This window comes from Fundulus heteroclitus, unplaced genomic scaffold, assembly GCF_011125445.2.
Source record: "Fundulus heteroclitus isolate FHET01 unplaced genomic scaffold, MU-UCD_Fhet_4.1 scaffold_101, whole genome shotgun sequence".
Classification (NCBI taxonomy): domain Eukaryota; kingdom Metazoa; phylum Chordata; class Actinopteri; order Cyprinodontiformes; family Fundulidae; genus Fundulus; species Fundulus heteroclitus.
Genome location: NW_023396477.1, coordinates 645,569 through 662,404, shown reverse-complemented (window position 1 = coordinate 662,404; position 16,836 = coordinate 645,569). Strand labels below are relative to the sequence as shown.

Genomic DNA, 16,836 nt, shown 5'->3' with positions numbered 1-16,836 from the left:
GGGCAGACGGACCTCTGGGAACCTCTGAGTTCTGCTGGTCCACTCTGTGGAGGAACCAGAACAATTAGCTCATGTTCTCTCTGTTTATAGAGAGATAAACACATGGTAGAAGTTGATGAAATATTATCTGGATTTTAGCAGTGAACCAGTTTAGTCCCTGCGGTGCTGAAGGTTTACTGGTTCTGATGATGATAAAATTGTCTCATTATTTTTATTCTGTTTCACTTTTTTAACCATGTGAAGCAGCTAAAACACCAGGACATCACTGCAACAAATTTTCTGTAGTAGATTATGTTTATAATGGCCAAATACAATAAATCAGTTCCTCAATTCGTGTTTTTAATGGTACTTTTTGAAGTACTTTGTATGTTTTTTTAAATTCTACTTTTTGTAGTTTTTTGGTTTACTTCCAATACTTCCAGTAAATCAATCTTGGTAAAACACACAGAAAATACTGTAAGGGGGGAAACTCAAAGCCAGTTTATTATGTTTAGGACATTTCTGGCTGAAAACAAACTTCAAAACTTGTTAGGAATTTTTTTATTGTGAAAACATTATTCAAAGAATCTTCATGAAGCATCAGTGATAGTGACCACTGTCTGCCAGGCATCTGCACCTACAGCTGTTTTACATGTAACAGGAATATCTGATAAAGTCAAAAGGTTTTTTCCTCAAACAGCATAAACATTTTATTTAATGGGGTAATGACTATCTCTAGAAGTCATTGGGTAAGAGAGGCGAGTCCACACTGGACAGGTCACCAGTCCATCACGGGACACACAGGACAGACCGCTGCTCCTACCAGCAGATAGCTACACTTACAGGAGTGAAGCATGGCCCAAAACATCAGGGCTTGACCATTGCCTTAGCTCTGCTGATGTAAAATTACTCTGGATATTCACTAACCCAGCTTTCTGAAACGGGGCCTGCCGTCTCACAAATGGAGGCTAAGGGTGCACAGAGTGCCTCGTAAATGAAAAAAAAGAAAGTTGTTTTAATTAAAAGGTAAATAATCTGAATTTAAAATATATTATTTAATAATAATATATAAAAAACACATCAGGGATCATATTTCTCCAATTTTAGCTTCCCTTCATTGGCTTCCTGTTAAATCAAGAATAGAATTTAAAATTCTCCTTCTAACGTATAAAGCCCTTAATAATCAAGCTCCATCATATATCAGAGCTCTGATTACCCCGTATGTTCCTAACAGAGCACTTCGCTCTCAGACTGCAGGTCTGCTGGTGGTTCCTAGAGTCTCTAAAAGTAGAATGGGAGGCAGATCCTTTAGCTATCAGGCTCCTCTCCTGTGGAACCAACTCCCAGTTTTGGTCCGTGAGGCAGACACCCCCGTCTACTTTTAAGACTAATCTTAAAACTTTCCTTTTTGACAAAGCTTATAGTTAGAGTGGCTCATGTTACCCTGAGCTATCTCTATAGTTGTGCTGTGATAGGCCTAGGCTGCTGGAGGACATCAGGGTCTAATTTTCTCACTCTACTGATTTCTACTGTTCTTCAGTCTACTGTTCTCCAGTTTTGCATTGTATTACATTGAAATTACTGTCGTCATTTCAGCTTTTAACTTTTTGCTCTCTCTCTTTTTCTTCATAGAAGGTACACCTGGTCTGGCGTTCTGTTAACTGTGACATCATCCAGAGAAGACGGCTCACCCGCTACTACCATCTAATGTAGAACAGATTACTAGATCAATGTGTGCTTCTGTGCTTTTTTGTTTCTCTTGTTGTGTCTCTGCTCTGTCTTCTGTAACCCCAGTCGGTCGAGGCAGATGACCGTTCATACTGAACCCGGTTCTGCCGGAGGTTTTCCTTCCCGTTAATGGGGAGTTTTTCTTCCCACTGTCGCTTCATGCTTGCTCAGTATGAGGGATTGTAGCAAAGCCATGTACAATGCAGACGACTCTCCCTGTGGCTCTACGCTTCCCCAGGAGTGAATGCTGCTTGTCGGGACTTTGATGCAATCAACTGGTTTCCCTATATAGGACATTTTTGACCAATCTGTATAATCTGACCCAATCTGTATAATATGATTGAACTTGACTTTGTAAAGTGCCTTGATATGACATGTTTCATGATTTGGCGCTATATAAATAAAATTGAATTGAATTGAATCATCCTTGATAAATTTCATTTAGTCCTGCAGAGTGAAATTTTGATTGTAATAAAAATTAAAAATATGTGTTCTATCGTTTTCCCTGGTTTGAATTAATTGTATATCTATGTTTACCATTTTGTAATGCATCATAGTACTTTAAACTCTAGATGTTTTGTGAGATTTCTGATAACATTTGGCCTTAGAATCCAGGCAAATGTGCCCTTTATTACTGTCAGCACCTGCCCCTTTAGGGCTCCCTGCACAGCCCTGCCAGTAGGGGTCAGTGTTGCTACATGAATGATGGTTAATGGATCTCTCAAGGAAATAGTTCAAATGATGAGACGTGTGTAGAAGAAGGGTGTGTTTGATTGCTGGGTAGCGACTTTGGAAGGAATTAAGTGATTCCAGTTTGACTGAAAAGACTGAAGGAGCTTCATAACCACAGAAGACAGTTTAGATTCAGGAGATAAACTGTTTTAGACTTATTTACCAGGAAACAACCAGAAAGTAGGATTTTTAAAGCTAATACTTAGATGATTCAGATTCAGACAAACTAATAATTTCTAAATAAATATTTCCCTTTATATCCTCACACAGGGGAAATGTGTCTCTCTGTTTAACCGTCTCTTAGGGAACTTAAGGAGTTTTCAACTGCCAACTTTTGGGGCTTCTCCAAGACACAAATGCCCGGCTCTCTAACCACCAGACAACCACTCCCACAGAACAACAGCGAGCTAATTATGGTTAAATTAGGGCTGTCAAACGATTAAATATTGTAAATGCGATTAATCACATAATGTCAATAGTTGACTCAAAATTAATCGTTAATGTTTGGGCATTTTAATATGAAATATTGCAATAAATGACACTAATAAAATAGCCATGTTCATACAGTTTTTTGAAAGCCTGGAAAAAGGTTTTAAATTTCCAGATCATTCCAGAGTGTAAGACTCTGGAATGACATGAAAGACTAAAGCTTGAAATGAACACAAGCTCCGCCCACCCAGCACATCTCTCTGCTCATTGGCTGATGAATGCCTTTTAGTTAATGACCAGATGTTCTCAGGAACCAAGGAAGGAGGTCCAGATGTTCCTGTTGCCCCCCCGCGCCCACTGTTCTCTGTCAGACAACTGCTGCCTTGTAACACATGAGGTAACTTCAGAGACAAAACTTAACAGCTTTCACTGTTAAACGAGAGAAAGCCTCCATAAATCCGTAGATCTGATACAGTCTGGGTTTAGAAAGCTGGAGAGTCTTTTTTCTTTTTTTATTCAGGTGTGGTTCATGGTTTGTAAATAATAAAGTTTTATTCCTGTTTGACTCTCTCTGTTCATAGTGGTTCTTAATATTAGTGTCATCACTCTTCAGTTTTTCTAGACTTCCTCAGAGAAAACCTTCAATTTTAATCAGATATTATATGAGGAGAAACAGGCACTGATGTCAGGAACATAGAAACATTTCAGACTGACTCAGTTTCTACAGTTACAGCAGTTAGATTCAGCTCACCTCTCTGAGGATGGAGGTCCTGATGATTTGAAGTCAATGGGACGAAGCTTTGAGCCATCGCTCGCAAAGGACACACAGCTGGGTTCTGGTTCTGGTTCTGGTTCATGATGGATCCTGAGAGAAAATCTCAGAATAAAACACCTTCTGTAGAGTTTTACATTAAAGAGAATTTCTAACATGACTGATTGTAACATAAAGAGCAGTGAGAAGGAGGTTCTGATGGAGCTTCATTCAGGGCAGGGTTCTACCTGTGGTCCCTGAACCTGTTTAGTCAGAACTCTGGGTAATCTCTCCTGGGCTGCTGGTTCTGACTGTTTCCACTGAACTGAACAACTAGGAAGTTGATGTAAATACCTGTTGACCTCTGACCCTAAGCCTATTGCTGCTTCCATCAGAATAAATCATCAAACTAAGAAGTCCACTAAACCTGATATAAGTCATCCTCAGCCTGTTAAACTGTTAACCTGCAGCTGTGCAGCAGTAATAACTGGATTAATGCTGATTATTCCTGCAGAAAACTAGAAATGTTGATTCTGGTAAAATGTGTGAATGTTCTCTATTGATAGAATTAAAGGTTTATCTCAATATTTTCACTGTTTCTGTAATAAATATAAATATGATGATAAAAGGTACTTACGGATTATTTAAGGATCCATTAAAGTCTTTTTAGGCATCAGATTATGTAGCTTTGACAGCAAAGAGCTGCAGCTACAGACCCCTAAACACAGACAGCCTTTAAAAAACTAAAACTAACTGACTTGCTGTTTGTCAGAACCTACTGGTACCATGCTGAGCTGCTCTGTTCAGTCTGGATGAAGCAGCAAAGAGACTGGAATACTAGAATTTTACACATTATGTTTACTTTCTGTCAGACAGCATGAATACATCTAGTGTTGGTTTAACTTGCTGCCAACAATATACAAGTAAAAAATTAATGAGTAGATTTTCTAATGTCAGCTAAATTTAGCATTTTGCCACTTGAGCAAAAATCAAAAATGAAACATTTAGGACCTGATGATCTAGAGGATGTTAACATCATTCATGCTGGGAAGGACAAAACCTGCTCTTTCAACACCGACTGGTTTAAAAGGAAATCATGACTAATGCCAAATGTTTCTAGAAAACCTCTCTTCTGCTTTTCTTGCCTTTGGAGGAGATGCTACTTGGACAACTTCAGGTTTCAAAGATTTGAAACATCTCTCAGAACGTCTGGCCAAACACGACAGAAGCTGTTCACCTGCTGAAAATGCTCTTAAACTGGGCATGCTTGGCAGCGCAAACCTCACAGCACAGATCATTTCTGACCACAAACGTTCCACTGATCTTCACTATCAACAGATGGAAGAAAACAGACATGTGCTCAGAAGAATAATTACGTTTCTAAAACTGTGAGGTACATGTTAAATTGCTTCATGGGGCCAGGATGAATCTGCAGCTTCAGTGAACCCAGGATCTTCAGGAGCATTTCTCAGACCTCCAGACTCATTATGAATCACAGCCCTACTTCAGAGGAACCTCAGCCACGATTCAAAATGAACTTCTGGACTGTAGGTTCAGCGTATGTCAGGAAGAAGTTACCAAGCAGCTTTCAGAGGCTCCCTTTGTCGCTGTTCAAGATGAAACAACAGACATCTCTAGTAGATCACAGATGGTGGCTGTGCTGCGTTATATAGCTGGGACAGCAGTGAAAGGGAATTTCTGGAGAGTCATTGAGGTGAAGGAATAAAACTGCACCTGGTCTGGCTAATGTAATAAAATAAGCCATTGAGCCATTAGGTTTAAAAGAAAAGTTAATTGCTCAAACTTATGATGGTGTGGTGGTCATGAGGGGCACATCTGTGGAGTTCAGACACCGATAAAATAAGTTTATCCAAACGGGAAATTTGTGCATTGCTATGCAAACCACCTAAATCTGGTTCTGCAACAAGTTTGCTCCGCAAGAATTACAGATCTGAAAATATTGTTTGCCGATTTTTCTGCTTTGGCTACGGTTTTCTCCCAAAAAACTCCCCAAAAAAACTGCTGACCTGTCAGAGACATCTGATCAGAGCATCCCAAGGCCACCAGCCACCGGTGGAATTTTAAATGCACTCTTCAATTTTTCTGGACTTCCTCAGAGAAAACCTTCAAAACCTGTCATTTCACTTACAGCAGTTAGATTCAGCTCACCTCTCTGAGGATGGAGGTCCTGATGATTTGAAGTCAATGGGACGAAGCTTTGAGCCATCGCTCTTAAAGGACACACAGCTGGGTTCTGGTTCTGGTTCTGGTTCAGTTTTATGAGGAATCCTGATAGGAAAACTCAGATTAAAACACCTTCTGTAGAGTTTTGCCTTAAAGAGAATTTCTAACATGACTGATTTTAACATAAAGAGCAGTGAGACACAACAGAAGCAAACAGATCATAAACTTGATGTTCTAACTGGTTCCATCAGAACCGATCCAATCCTCCACCATGTTCCTGATCATTGATCCTCCTGAATAATGTCCAGCCTGGTCTAAAGAGCAGAAATAGCTGTTTCTGAGACAATTCTTCAACCTCATCCTTTAGTTTCTGTTTGTTCTCAAACATTTTATCCAGATTTTACATTTGATTTAATGTCAGGCTGTTTTTCATGGTAATGAAAGGAGAAATAACATTATAATCATATTTATTTAACTCCTCCCAGCAGCTGGGATCTAACATGTGTCTCTGTGTGTGGATGTGAATTCAGCAGCATGGATCAGCCTGAGGACAGAGAGGAGGGAGTCCCTCCCTCTAAAAGCAGTCTGACTGGAAAGACTGAAGGAGCTGCAGAACCACAGACGACGGTTTAGATCCAGGAGATAAAAATGTTTTAGACTTATTTACCAGAAAACAACCAGAAAGTAGGATTTTTGATTCAAGTACTTAATTAATTCCGATTGAGAAAATGTAATTATTTCTCCAGTAGATTATTCTTCAAATAAATAAATATTTCCCTTTATATTCCCACAGAGGGGAAATGTGTCTCTGTGTTTAATCGTCTCTTAGAGAACAGTGAGCTCCTGACACTGAGTGACACACAGGGAGAAATCTGTGTCAAGAGTGTTGCTCAAGGACTCAGAGTTTCCAACCGCCAACTTTTGGAGCTTTTTCAAGACACAAATGCCCGGCTCTCTATCCACCAGACCACCACTCCAAAGGAACAACAACGAGGTGATGGTGGTTAAATACGTATATTGCTTCCTGTTATTCATCAGCAGTAATTGTTTACTAAGGGTGGCAATAATTCACCAGTAGGGGTCAGTGTTGCTCTCAGGGAAATAGATCAAAATGATGAGATCTCTGTTTAAAAGACAGACCTGTATAAGTGCTGGATACTGACTGTTAATCTAGAAAGAGCTGTTTTAGGGTTTAAAGATCTTTAATTAGACGTTGTGGCACCAACAGTCCAGTTTAACCTCATTTTCTCCATCAGAACATCTTCCTTAATGTTATTTATGTAATTAATATGTAGAGAATTATAACCTGACAGCATGACGTTCATTCTAAAGTTAATGCTGTCATAACAGTAGAACCCAAAAGAACTTGGTTCTGTCTATATCAGTCACATAATAACCCTGAGAATCTCCTTTTGGTGAAAGACTAAAGCTTGTAATGAACACAAGCTCCGCCCACCCAGCACATCTCTCTGCTCATTGGCTGATGAATGCTGAACTACAGCTGATAAATCTGAAGCTTCCAGTCAGTCCCTGAAACTGAAGGAACCTTTTAGTTAATGATCAGATGTTCTCAGGAACCAAGGAAGGAGGTCCAGATGTTCCTGTTGCTGCTTCATACCATGGATTTTATTTAAACACGTGAAGCTTCAGCCGCAGTTTCACCAACCCTACTTGTGCTGTCCTCACACCACGTGCCTATGTGCTGCTAGACAGCCAGCGAACAATTAAAGAAAAAAGTTCCCCACACAAGGCTTTCTTTTCTTGTGTTCTCGGAAGAACCTTTATTCACCAATCCGGTTGAATATTTCTTAATTTATCTTGTAACTGAAATATACAGAAGAGAAAAAAGTAATTGACCAATAGCTTAGCTTTAGCACAACTATGACAATGAGACATTTGTTTTTTAGTCTTTTACAAAGTACTTCCAAACCATGTTTAAGTGCTTTCAGAGCAAAGCAATACTTACAAAGACGAATGTTTCCCAAAGCAGAAGCGCGAAGAACAAATCTACAATCCAACACGAGCAGTTTCATGAGCAAGTTATCCCAGAGAAAAAATACGTCAAAGATTTTGTCAAAGTGAGAGCACTCACTACCTCACATAAATAACAAACACATTTAACAGAGAAGAGATGTCTCACTCGGATTAAATGTAAACCACAAACTGTTATAACGGTTTTTACCCTGGATTTCTTCAAACTAATTTTTAACTATGAACTTATTTAATATCTTATTTATGTAATTTATTCATGGTATGAATTTCTTACTGTCTTAACAAAAGACAGAACACTCCCCGCTTGATATAATCACATTATATCACAACAAACATCATAACATAGTCACACACAAAAATAACAACACTCGGATGTTGAGGAACAAATGATGATTACTCAGTTTCAGAAAGCAAAACAATAACTTCAGAAACTGGTCTTAAGAACACCTTTACAGTCCCGTTTTGTACAACCTTCACTTCCACTTTGCGGACCTTCATGTCCCTGCTGGGAAAGGTTTGTATTATTAGTCCCATAGGCCATTCATTCCTGCTGGCCTGAGGATCTTTCAGCAGGACTACATCTCCTTCTCTAACATTGGGTCTGTTTTCAGTCCATTTTGAGCGACTTTGCAAGGTGGGCAAATATTGTCCTTTCCACCTTTTCCAAAAAGTATCAGCAAGATGCTGAACATGTTTCCACTGTTTCCCAAACAACTGTCCTGTGGAGAAGTTCCCAGATGGTGCAGAAACAGCACTCACCTTCTGTGTAATTAGCATTGCTGGGGTGAGTACTACAGGACAATCAGGGTCTGTGGAGATGGGAACCAGTGGCCTTCCATTAATAATTGCCGTCACCTCAGCCATAAAGGTGCTTAAGACTTCATGAGTGAGACGTGTTGATTCAGTTTGTGACAACATTGTGTCCAGAATGCGCCTGGCAATCCCTATGAGGCGCTCCCACGAACCTCCCATATGCGACGCATGGGGAGGGTTGAAAATCCAACTGCAACCTCTTCCTTGCAGGTACTTCCCTACACCTGAGTTTTCTTTTTCCAGGTCCAACTCTTTAAAAGCCCCTGTAAAGTTTGTGCCTCTGTCCGAGCGTAGCATCTTGGCTGGGCCACGAATAGCGAAGAACCTTCTCAGTGCATTTATAAAACTATCAGTAGACATAGTCTCTATCAGCTCGATGTGCACGGCTCTGGTTGACATGCACGTGAACAACACAGCCCAACGTTTACTTTGAGAGCAACCACCTCTTGTCCGACGAGTCACAATTGTCCATGGTCCAAACACATCTAGACCGACAGAGGTAAAAGGTGGTTCAGGAATGAGTCGGTCAGCAGGCAAATCTGCCATTTTCTGAACCTGCATTTTTCCTCGCAACTTTCGACATGTAACACACTTATGAATGACCGAAGATACAAGGCGCTTCGCTCCAACAATCCAAAACCCAGCACCCCGGATAGCTCCCTCAGTTATGTGTCTCCCCTGATGAGACACTTGTTCATGAAAGTATCTTACTAGTAGTGTGGCGATGTGACTGGAGGACGGGAAAATAAGAGGGTGCTTTTCGTTCTCAGTGAGATCAGCTGAGGAGAGACGTCCCCCTACTCGCAAGAGGTTGTCTTTGTCAACTAAAGGGTTGAGCTTTCTGAGCGTGTCAAGTTTCACATTTGCCTGTTTGACTTCTTTAAGGTTTCTAATTGTCTCCTCATAGGCATCTTGCTGGACAGCCCGTATGATAACGACCGTGGCTTGTTTGAGTTCTTGGATGCTTGGAGTCTCCCTGAAACTGTTCCATCCACTTTTCTTTTGTTTAAAAGATGAGACGATATGAATGAGTCTGGCTAATACTCTGCACAATCTGGTCCAGCTGGAGAACCTCTCAAAACGCTGAGAGCCAAGATGTGACCCTAAAACTGTAGTTTTTAGTGCTTTCACTTCTGCACGTATCTCTTTGTCTTTCTCAGGTTCAATGAGCGTGAAAGAACCAATGTTGGGTTGTTCTGAATTTGTGTCATGATACAAAAATGGTGGGCCTGAGAACCAGGAAGTGTTCTGCAGTTCAGCTGCTGGGATAAACCTAGTGGCTTGGTCGGCTGGGTTCAACTCGGTTGGTACGTAATGCCATTGGTTTGGTTGTGTGGACGCTCTAATACGTGTAACCCTGTTGGCAACATACATGTAGAATCGCTTGGAAGTGTTGTGTATATATCCTAACACAATCTTACTGTCTGTGTAGAACTTCACACAGTCTACTTTGATGTCTAGCTCTTCCCTAATGAGCTCAAACATTTCCACGGCAAGCACAGCAGCACAAAGTTCTAGGCGCGGTACTGTGTGTGCGGGACGGGGTGCAAGTTTAGACTTTCCCATTATAAAGCCGACATGGTACTGTCCTTCATCGCTAGCTGTTCGCAGATAAGCTACTGCCCCTATAGCCACAGTAGAAGCATCAGAGAAAATGCAAAGCTCTTTTAGCTTAGCTGTGCTTAAAGTACCTGAGCTGTAACACCTTGGTATTTGGAGATTTTCAAGGGCTTTCAATGAGTTTTTCCATGCATCCCACATTTCATGTTTTATGGGGTTTAGCGGTTCATCCCAGTCCCTAACTTCAGATGAAAGCTCCCTCAGTAATGCTTTGCCCTGCATTATGACAGGAGCAACCAGGCCCAAGGGGTCATAGAGACTATTTACCACTGACAGTAGGCCCCTACGTGTGAATGGTTTGGTCGCAACTGATACACGGTAAGTGAAGCTATCAGCTTGTAGGTTCCAGCAGAGTCCTAAGGTTCTCTGAATTGGGAGGGGATCTACTCCTAGATCTAAATGTTTCAAGTCCTTTGCACGATCCTCGGAAGGGAAGGCTTCCATGACTTGACTGCAGTTTGACGCTATCTTATGAAGGCGTAGGTTTGATTCCGCCAACATGTTTTGAGTTCTCTTAAGCAGATCGATTGCATCTTGAGATGTGGCAACCGATGTGAGACCATCATCGACATAAAACTGACGCTCAACAAACTGACGCGCATCAGAGCCATGTTCTCGTTCACCCTCTTGTGCTGCTCGTCTCATGCAGTAAATCGCAACAGCAGGGGACGGGCTATTTCCAAATACGTGAACTTTCATTCGGAACTCGACTATGTTTTTTGTAATGTCGTTGTCCTCAAACCACAAATAGCGCAAATAATCTCTGTGGTCTTCTCGAACAACAAAGCAATAAAACATTTGCTCCACATCGGCTGTCAGGGCTATTGGCTCTTTACGAAACCGTAGCAGAACTCCTAACAAAGAGTTGTTCAAATCGGGTCCACTGAGAAGCACTTGGTTAAGGGACACCCTGTCACACTCTGCACTCGAGTCAAACACTACCCGGATTTGTTCTGGCTTCTGAGGATGGTATACGCCAAATGTGGGCAGATACCAGAGTTCCTTATCTATTGTGACAGGTGGAGCTAGTTCAGCTTGGCCGTTGTCCAACATTTTCTGCATAAACTGGACATAGTGAGCCTTCATCTCTGTTTTTTTTATCAATGTCTTTTTCAGCGAGGAGAGACGTTTTAGAGCTTGTTCTCTATTATTTGGGAGTTTCTTCCTCTCAGAACGAAAGGGTAAAGGTGCAACCCAACTGTTCTCTTCGTTTTGGTAGACTTCCTTGTCCATCACCATTAGGAAATCTTTGTCTTCGATCGACATAGCTCGTGTATCATCACGCTCAGATCTAACAAACACAGTGTGTCCTAAATCATCTGTGTCACAGAAAGCATCTAACACAACCCCATAATTCTCTTTAACATGAATTATGTTCGGGCAAGGCTGAAAGTAGGATGCACGACCATTATCTAAGGTGTGTGTTTTGTAAACATTTACCTCTGGCTGACCGTGCGTTTTTCCCGAACACACCTCCCCCACAATTACCCAACCTAAGTCTAGTCTTTGGGCATAAGGAGCATTATTGGGCCCGTTGATTTGCTCACGTACCTTATGGACCCTTAGAATGTCCCTACCCAGGAGTAAAAGGATGGGAGCCTGATGGTCAACAGGTTGGATCTTATCTGCAACTGGGCGAAGATGTGGGTGATACTGCGCGATTTCAGGAGAAGGTATCTCAGTTCTGTCATCTGGAACAGAGTCACATTCTATTAATAGTGGTAGCTGTATGTTAACCTTTCCATCCACAGATTCAAGGGAGAAGTTTACAGCTCTCCTTCCGGAAACCTGTACATTTCCTGCGCAAGTCTTTAACATATAAGGCTCAGGTCTGGCCCTGATATCAAAAAGGTTAAAAAACTCTGATTTAGCTAGTGACCTGTTGGACTGTTCATCTATCACAGCGTACATTTTAATGGCCTTCTCTTTCTGCCCAGCAGGGTATGCTTTAACTAAACATATCTTCGAACACGAACGCGAAAAATCACTTTGACCACATATTTCTGTGCACTTTGAAACAACTGAAAGAGAGCTTGAAAGTAAACTTTCATTTTGCTCTTCATGTACAAAATTCTCCCGTGCAGCGCTCTCTGGAGCGGGAGGAGAACTTGGGTGCATTGCAGATAAGTGTTTCGAGCTGTCGCACTCTGTGCACCTAACTGTTGCTTTGCAGTCTTTTGCAATATGTCTGACTGACCCACAGCACCTGTAGCAGATGTGGTGCTCTTTCAGATATGCCTGCCTTTCCCCAATAGGTTTTTCTCTGAAAAGTTTACACTTTTTAAGTGGGTGTGGTTTTTTGTGGATCGGACACTGTCGATCCGGTTCCTCCAATGGTTTTAGACTACTTTGATTAGGCTCTGCTGTGATATCAGTTTTATGAGCTGACACAGTAGTTTTGCGGCTATATGGTCTCAGTTTTTCTGCATGAGATGGAACGTGGCTGTTTGGACTAGACATAAAGCTGGGATCGTTTCTCATTTTCGCCTGATGCTGAACAAACTGAGTAAAAACTGAGAAAGGGGGAAACGACACTCTATGGGTCTCTTTGTACTGCGTTCCTACAGATGTCCATTTTTCTTGTAAGTTAAAGGGTAGTTTCTCAACTATTTGTCTGACTCCTCGAGCTGTGTCCAGGTATGCTAGTCCTGGTAAAGCGCCATCTTGCTTAGCACACTGTAGCTCCATTAAGATGTCGCTAAGCTCTTGTAGTTTAACATTGTCTTTATTTGTTAGTTTTGGGAAGTCCTCCACCTTTTTTAAGAGTGCGTCCTCAATAACCTCAGGTGAGCCGTAGCACTCTTCAAGGCGCTGCCAGACCATCAAAGAACCTGCAGCTGGATTAAGGATGTGTACAGCGCGAATGCGTTTAGCCTGTTCGGATGATTTTGGACCCAAATACTTCGCTAACAAGTCTAATTCCTCCCTGGGCGACAGATTTAGCTCTTTGGTCGCATCCATAAACGAGGTTTTCCATGCCCAATAGTTTTCGGGTTTGTCGTCGAAATGCATGAGCCCTGTGCTTACTAGCTCTTTGCGGATGAGGTAGTTTGCAAAATCCTGAGCATTGTTTGTGCCACATGTATTTACTAATGGCTCCTGCTTAACTAGCCTGTTTCCTGATGGTGGGTTGGTTTGAGTGTTGGTTGTAACAGGATTGGTTACCTGTGCAATGTCTCGCATACATATTGCAGCGACATTTCTGTCAGGAGGGGGTACTGCCTTGTGCTGGTTATCTGGAAAGAATAAGTCACATTGTTGTTTAACATACTCACTGGTACGCTGCACATTGCTAAAGGGTTCAGCATCCACACAAAGTTCTTTGTGAAGCTCCCCGCTTTCATTCTCTGTTTCTTCATAAGCCGTGGCCTCTGCTTCGGCTGCCGCTATTGCTTTTTCGCACTGAAGGATATGCAGATGTGCATCCAATTCGGCTTTTTGTTTCATCATGCTGGCTTCCTTTTTGGCATAAACCAGTTGAGCTCTCGCTGCTTGAGCTTTGGCGTAGGCCCTTGCTGCAGAGGAACCCGTTGAAGATGAGGATGTCCGTTGAGACCTTCTCGTGGGTGCTCCGGAGACCTGCGACATGGTGTCCAATGGTTGAGACGGTTGCTGCGTCGTAGCTTCTTGAGTGGCATCTTCTGGCTGTTGATCATCACCGGTAGCTTCCTGTTGCTGTTCAGCAGCGTAGTCTTTCAGATAATTTCTTCCTGACCGAAGACTCATGTTGATGGATGTTGCTCTGTATGCTTTAGCCCGCTGAGTAGTCGTCTTTTTACTGTGCTGTCCTCACACCACGTGCCTATGTGCTGCTAGACAGCCAGCGAACAATTAAAGAAAAAAGTTCCCCACACAAGGCTTTCTTTTCTTGTGTTCTCGGAAGAACCTTTATTCACCAATCCGGTTGAATATTTCTTAATTTATCTTGTAACTGAAATATACAGAAGAGAAAAAAGTAATTGACCAATAGCTTAGCTTTAGCACAACTATGACAATGAGACATTTGTTTTTTTTTTAGTCTTTTACAAAGTACTTCCAAACCATGTTTAAGTGCTTTCAGAGCAAAGCAATACTTACAAAGACGAATGTTTCCCAAAGCAGAAGCGCGAAGAACAAATCTACAATCCAACACGAGCAGTTTCATGAGCAAGTTATCCCAGAGAAAAAATACGTCAAAGATTTTGTCAAAGTGAGAGCACTCACTACCTCACATAAATAACAAACACATTTAACAGAGAAGAGATGTCTCACTCGGATTAAATGTAAACCACAAACTGTTATAACGGTTTTTACCCTGGATTTCTTCAAACTAATTTTTAACTATGAACTTATTTAATATCTTATTTATGTAATTTATTCATGGTATGAATTTCTTACTGTCTTAACAAAAGACAGAACACTACTAGGTTCAGCTCCCCCAGCTGCTCTGTTTACTACTCGGGTTTTCTTCACCAGTTTGTGTTTCTACCAGCCTAGAAAGGCCTGGAAGAGGGAACCCCCCCCCCCCCCCCAACCCAACACACACACCCTTTTAGAAACATTGACACTTTATAGAAATCTGCAGGAATTGGTAAATTATGAAAAATACATAATTATTAATAAAACATTAATAAGAGAAAATCCTTACAGCAAATTTTTGTATAATTGTAATTGCAAAATTGTCTTATATTGTAAAGGAGTAATCTATCAGGATAAATATCTGGATCACACATCTAGTAATAAAATAAGGCAGAGCCTCTCTACTATCTGGCTGCAACTGAGGCTACGTTCACACTGCAGGCCTTGATGCTCAATTCCGATTGTTTTGTGAAATCTGATTTTTTTTGTGTGTCTGTTCACATTTCTAAATATATGCGACTTGTATGTGATCTCCTGTGTGAACTAAACGCGTTCAGCCTAAGTGTCCTGCATGCGCAGTGGAGGATGCGATGACGTCACACGTAGCAAGCGTTCTCAGTGTTTGTGGAAGTAAACATGGATTATAATGCTGCAGCGTATCTTGCATTCTTTACGTTATTCTGCAGCCGGAGCAGCACATTACCAACGCAATCTTTTTAAGAAGATCGAAAAGAAAGAACCACATTTTTGGCAATGCCGTTTTGTGGGGCAGCGACGTCCATACAGAGAAACGTGTGGCTGCAGAGTCGAAGCCAGGAATGGTGGAATAGTGATGTGAGCGGCTTTACTGATACGGACGTTATTCATCATTTTCTAATGATGAAGGCAACCTTTTGTGTGCGTCTGAACGGCTCTCTTTAGCGTTCCTTACGTAAAGACACACATCTTCAGCGGCCATAGCAGTGGGGCTGTATTGGCTTGTAACAGGTGCTTGTTACCGCATCAATGATAAGTATCAGTGACGTACAGGTCTGATCGGATTCAGGACCACATATCCTAGCGGCGTGGTCGCATTTGAAAAAATCTGATCTGTTTTGTTCAGACTGTCGTGAAAAGATCAGATCCAGGTCGCATATGGACAAAAAAATCGGAATTGTTTATTTCAGGCTGCAGTGTGAACGTAGCCTTAGAGCGTTGCTGACAGATTATTTCAGTGATTCTCAGTGTGTGAGAGAGAGACAGAAACGGAGAGATGAGCTCTAAGGTTTGTCTCACAGAGATAAAATTTACAGCTTTATGAGATTATTTACCTCAGCCTTGTGAGAGAGATAAAAGCAAATAATTTTTAACCACAGCAAATTGATTTTTATCGGTTTAACTTCTCGCTGACTCCCAGGCAGCAGAGGGAGCTTTCAGGTCTTGGCTGAGTTCAACCTGCTTTCAGTGACCATCTCTGTGAAATCACCCTGCTGACCTCCAACCCTCTGGTGCTCAGAGTCTGAAAGTCAGACAACTGCTGCCTTGTACCACATGAGGTGGATGAATGGAGACTTCAGAGACAAAACTTAACAGCTTTCAGTGTTAAACGAGAGAAAGCCTTGATAAATCCGTAGATCTGATGCAGTCTGGGTTTAGAAAGCTGGAGATTCTTTTTTCTTTTTTCCTTCAGGTGTGGTTCATGGTTTGTAAATAATAAAGTTTTGTTTCTGTTTGACGCTCTCTGTTCATAGAGGTCCTTAATATTAATGTCATCACTCTTCAGTTTTTCTGGACTTCCTCAGAGAAAACCTTCAATTTGAAACATTTCAGAATGACTCAGTTTCCACAGTTACAGCAGTTAGATTCAGCTCACCTCTCTGAGGATGCAGGTCCAGAAGATTTGAAGTCAATGCGAAAATCACAAGAATCGTCTGTCTTTAAGGACACACAGCTGGGTTCTGGTTCTGGTTCAGCTTTATGATGGATCCTGACATAAAAACTCTTATAAATTATCTTTAAAACAAAACTCTACAGAAGGTGTTTTAATACCATGACTGATTGTAACATAAAGAGCAGTGAGACACAACAGAAGCAGACAGATCATAAACTTGATGTTCTAACTGGTTCCATCAGAACCGATCCAATCCTCCACCATGTTCCTGATCATTGATCCTCCTGAATAATGTCCAGCCTGGTCTAAAGAGCAGAAATAGCTGTTTCTGAGACAATCCTGATGGTTAGAAATGACTGAGAGGACAGTTTGGTGATGTTAGTGTTGAGCTCTGACATGG

The 16,836-nt window shown here is 41.5% G+C and overlaps 1 protein-coding gene and 1 long non-coding RNA gene across 2 annotated transcripts; both read right to left on the bottom strand.

Annotated features, from left to right (window-relative positions):
* Positions 1-9: 9 nt before the first annotated feature.
* LOC118558125 lies at positions 10-5,904 on the bottom strand. The gene is made up of 3 exons (XR_004928161.1): positions 5,789-5,904; positions 3,620-3,733; positions 10-44 (listed from the first exon to the last, which is right to left on the bottom strand). It is a non-coding gene; the product is annotated as an uncharacterized LOC118558125 (long non-coding RNA).
* Positions 5,905-12,176: 6,272 nt separating this feature from the next.
* LOC118558128 lies at positions 12,177-14,620 on the bottom strand. The gene is made up of 3 exons (XM_036128599.1): positions 14,306-14,620; positions 12,274-14,159; positions 12,177-12,190 (listed from the first exon to the last, which is right to left on the bottom strand). The coding sequence occupies exons 2-3, from the start codon at positions 13,952-13,954 to the stop codon at positions 12,177-12,179; spliced, it is 1,695 nt and encodes a 564-aa protein (XP_035984492.1). The 5' UTR covers positions 13,955-14,159; positions 14,306-14,620.
* Between the last annotated feature and the right edge of the window lie 2,216 nt (positions 14,621-16,836).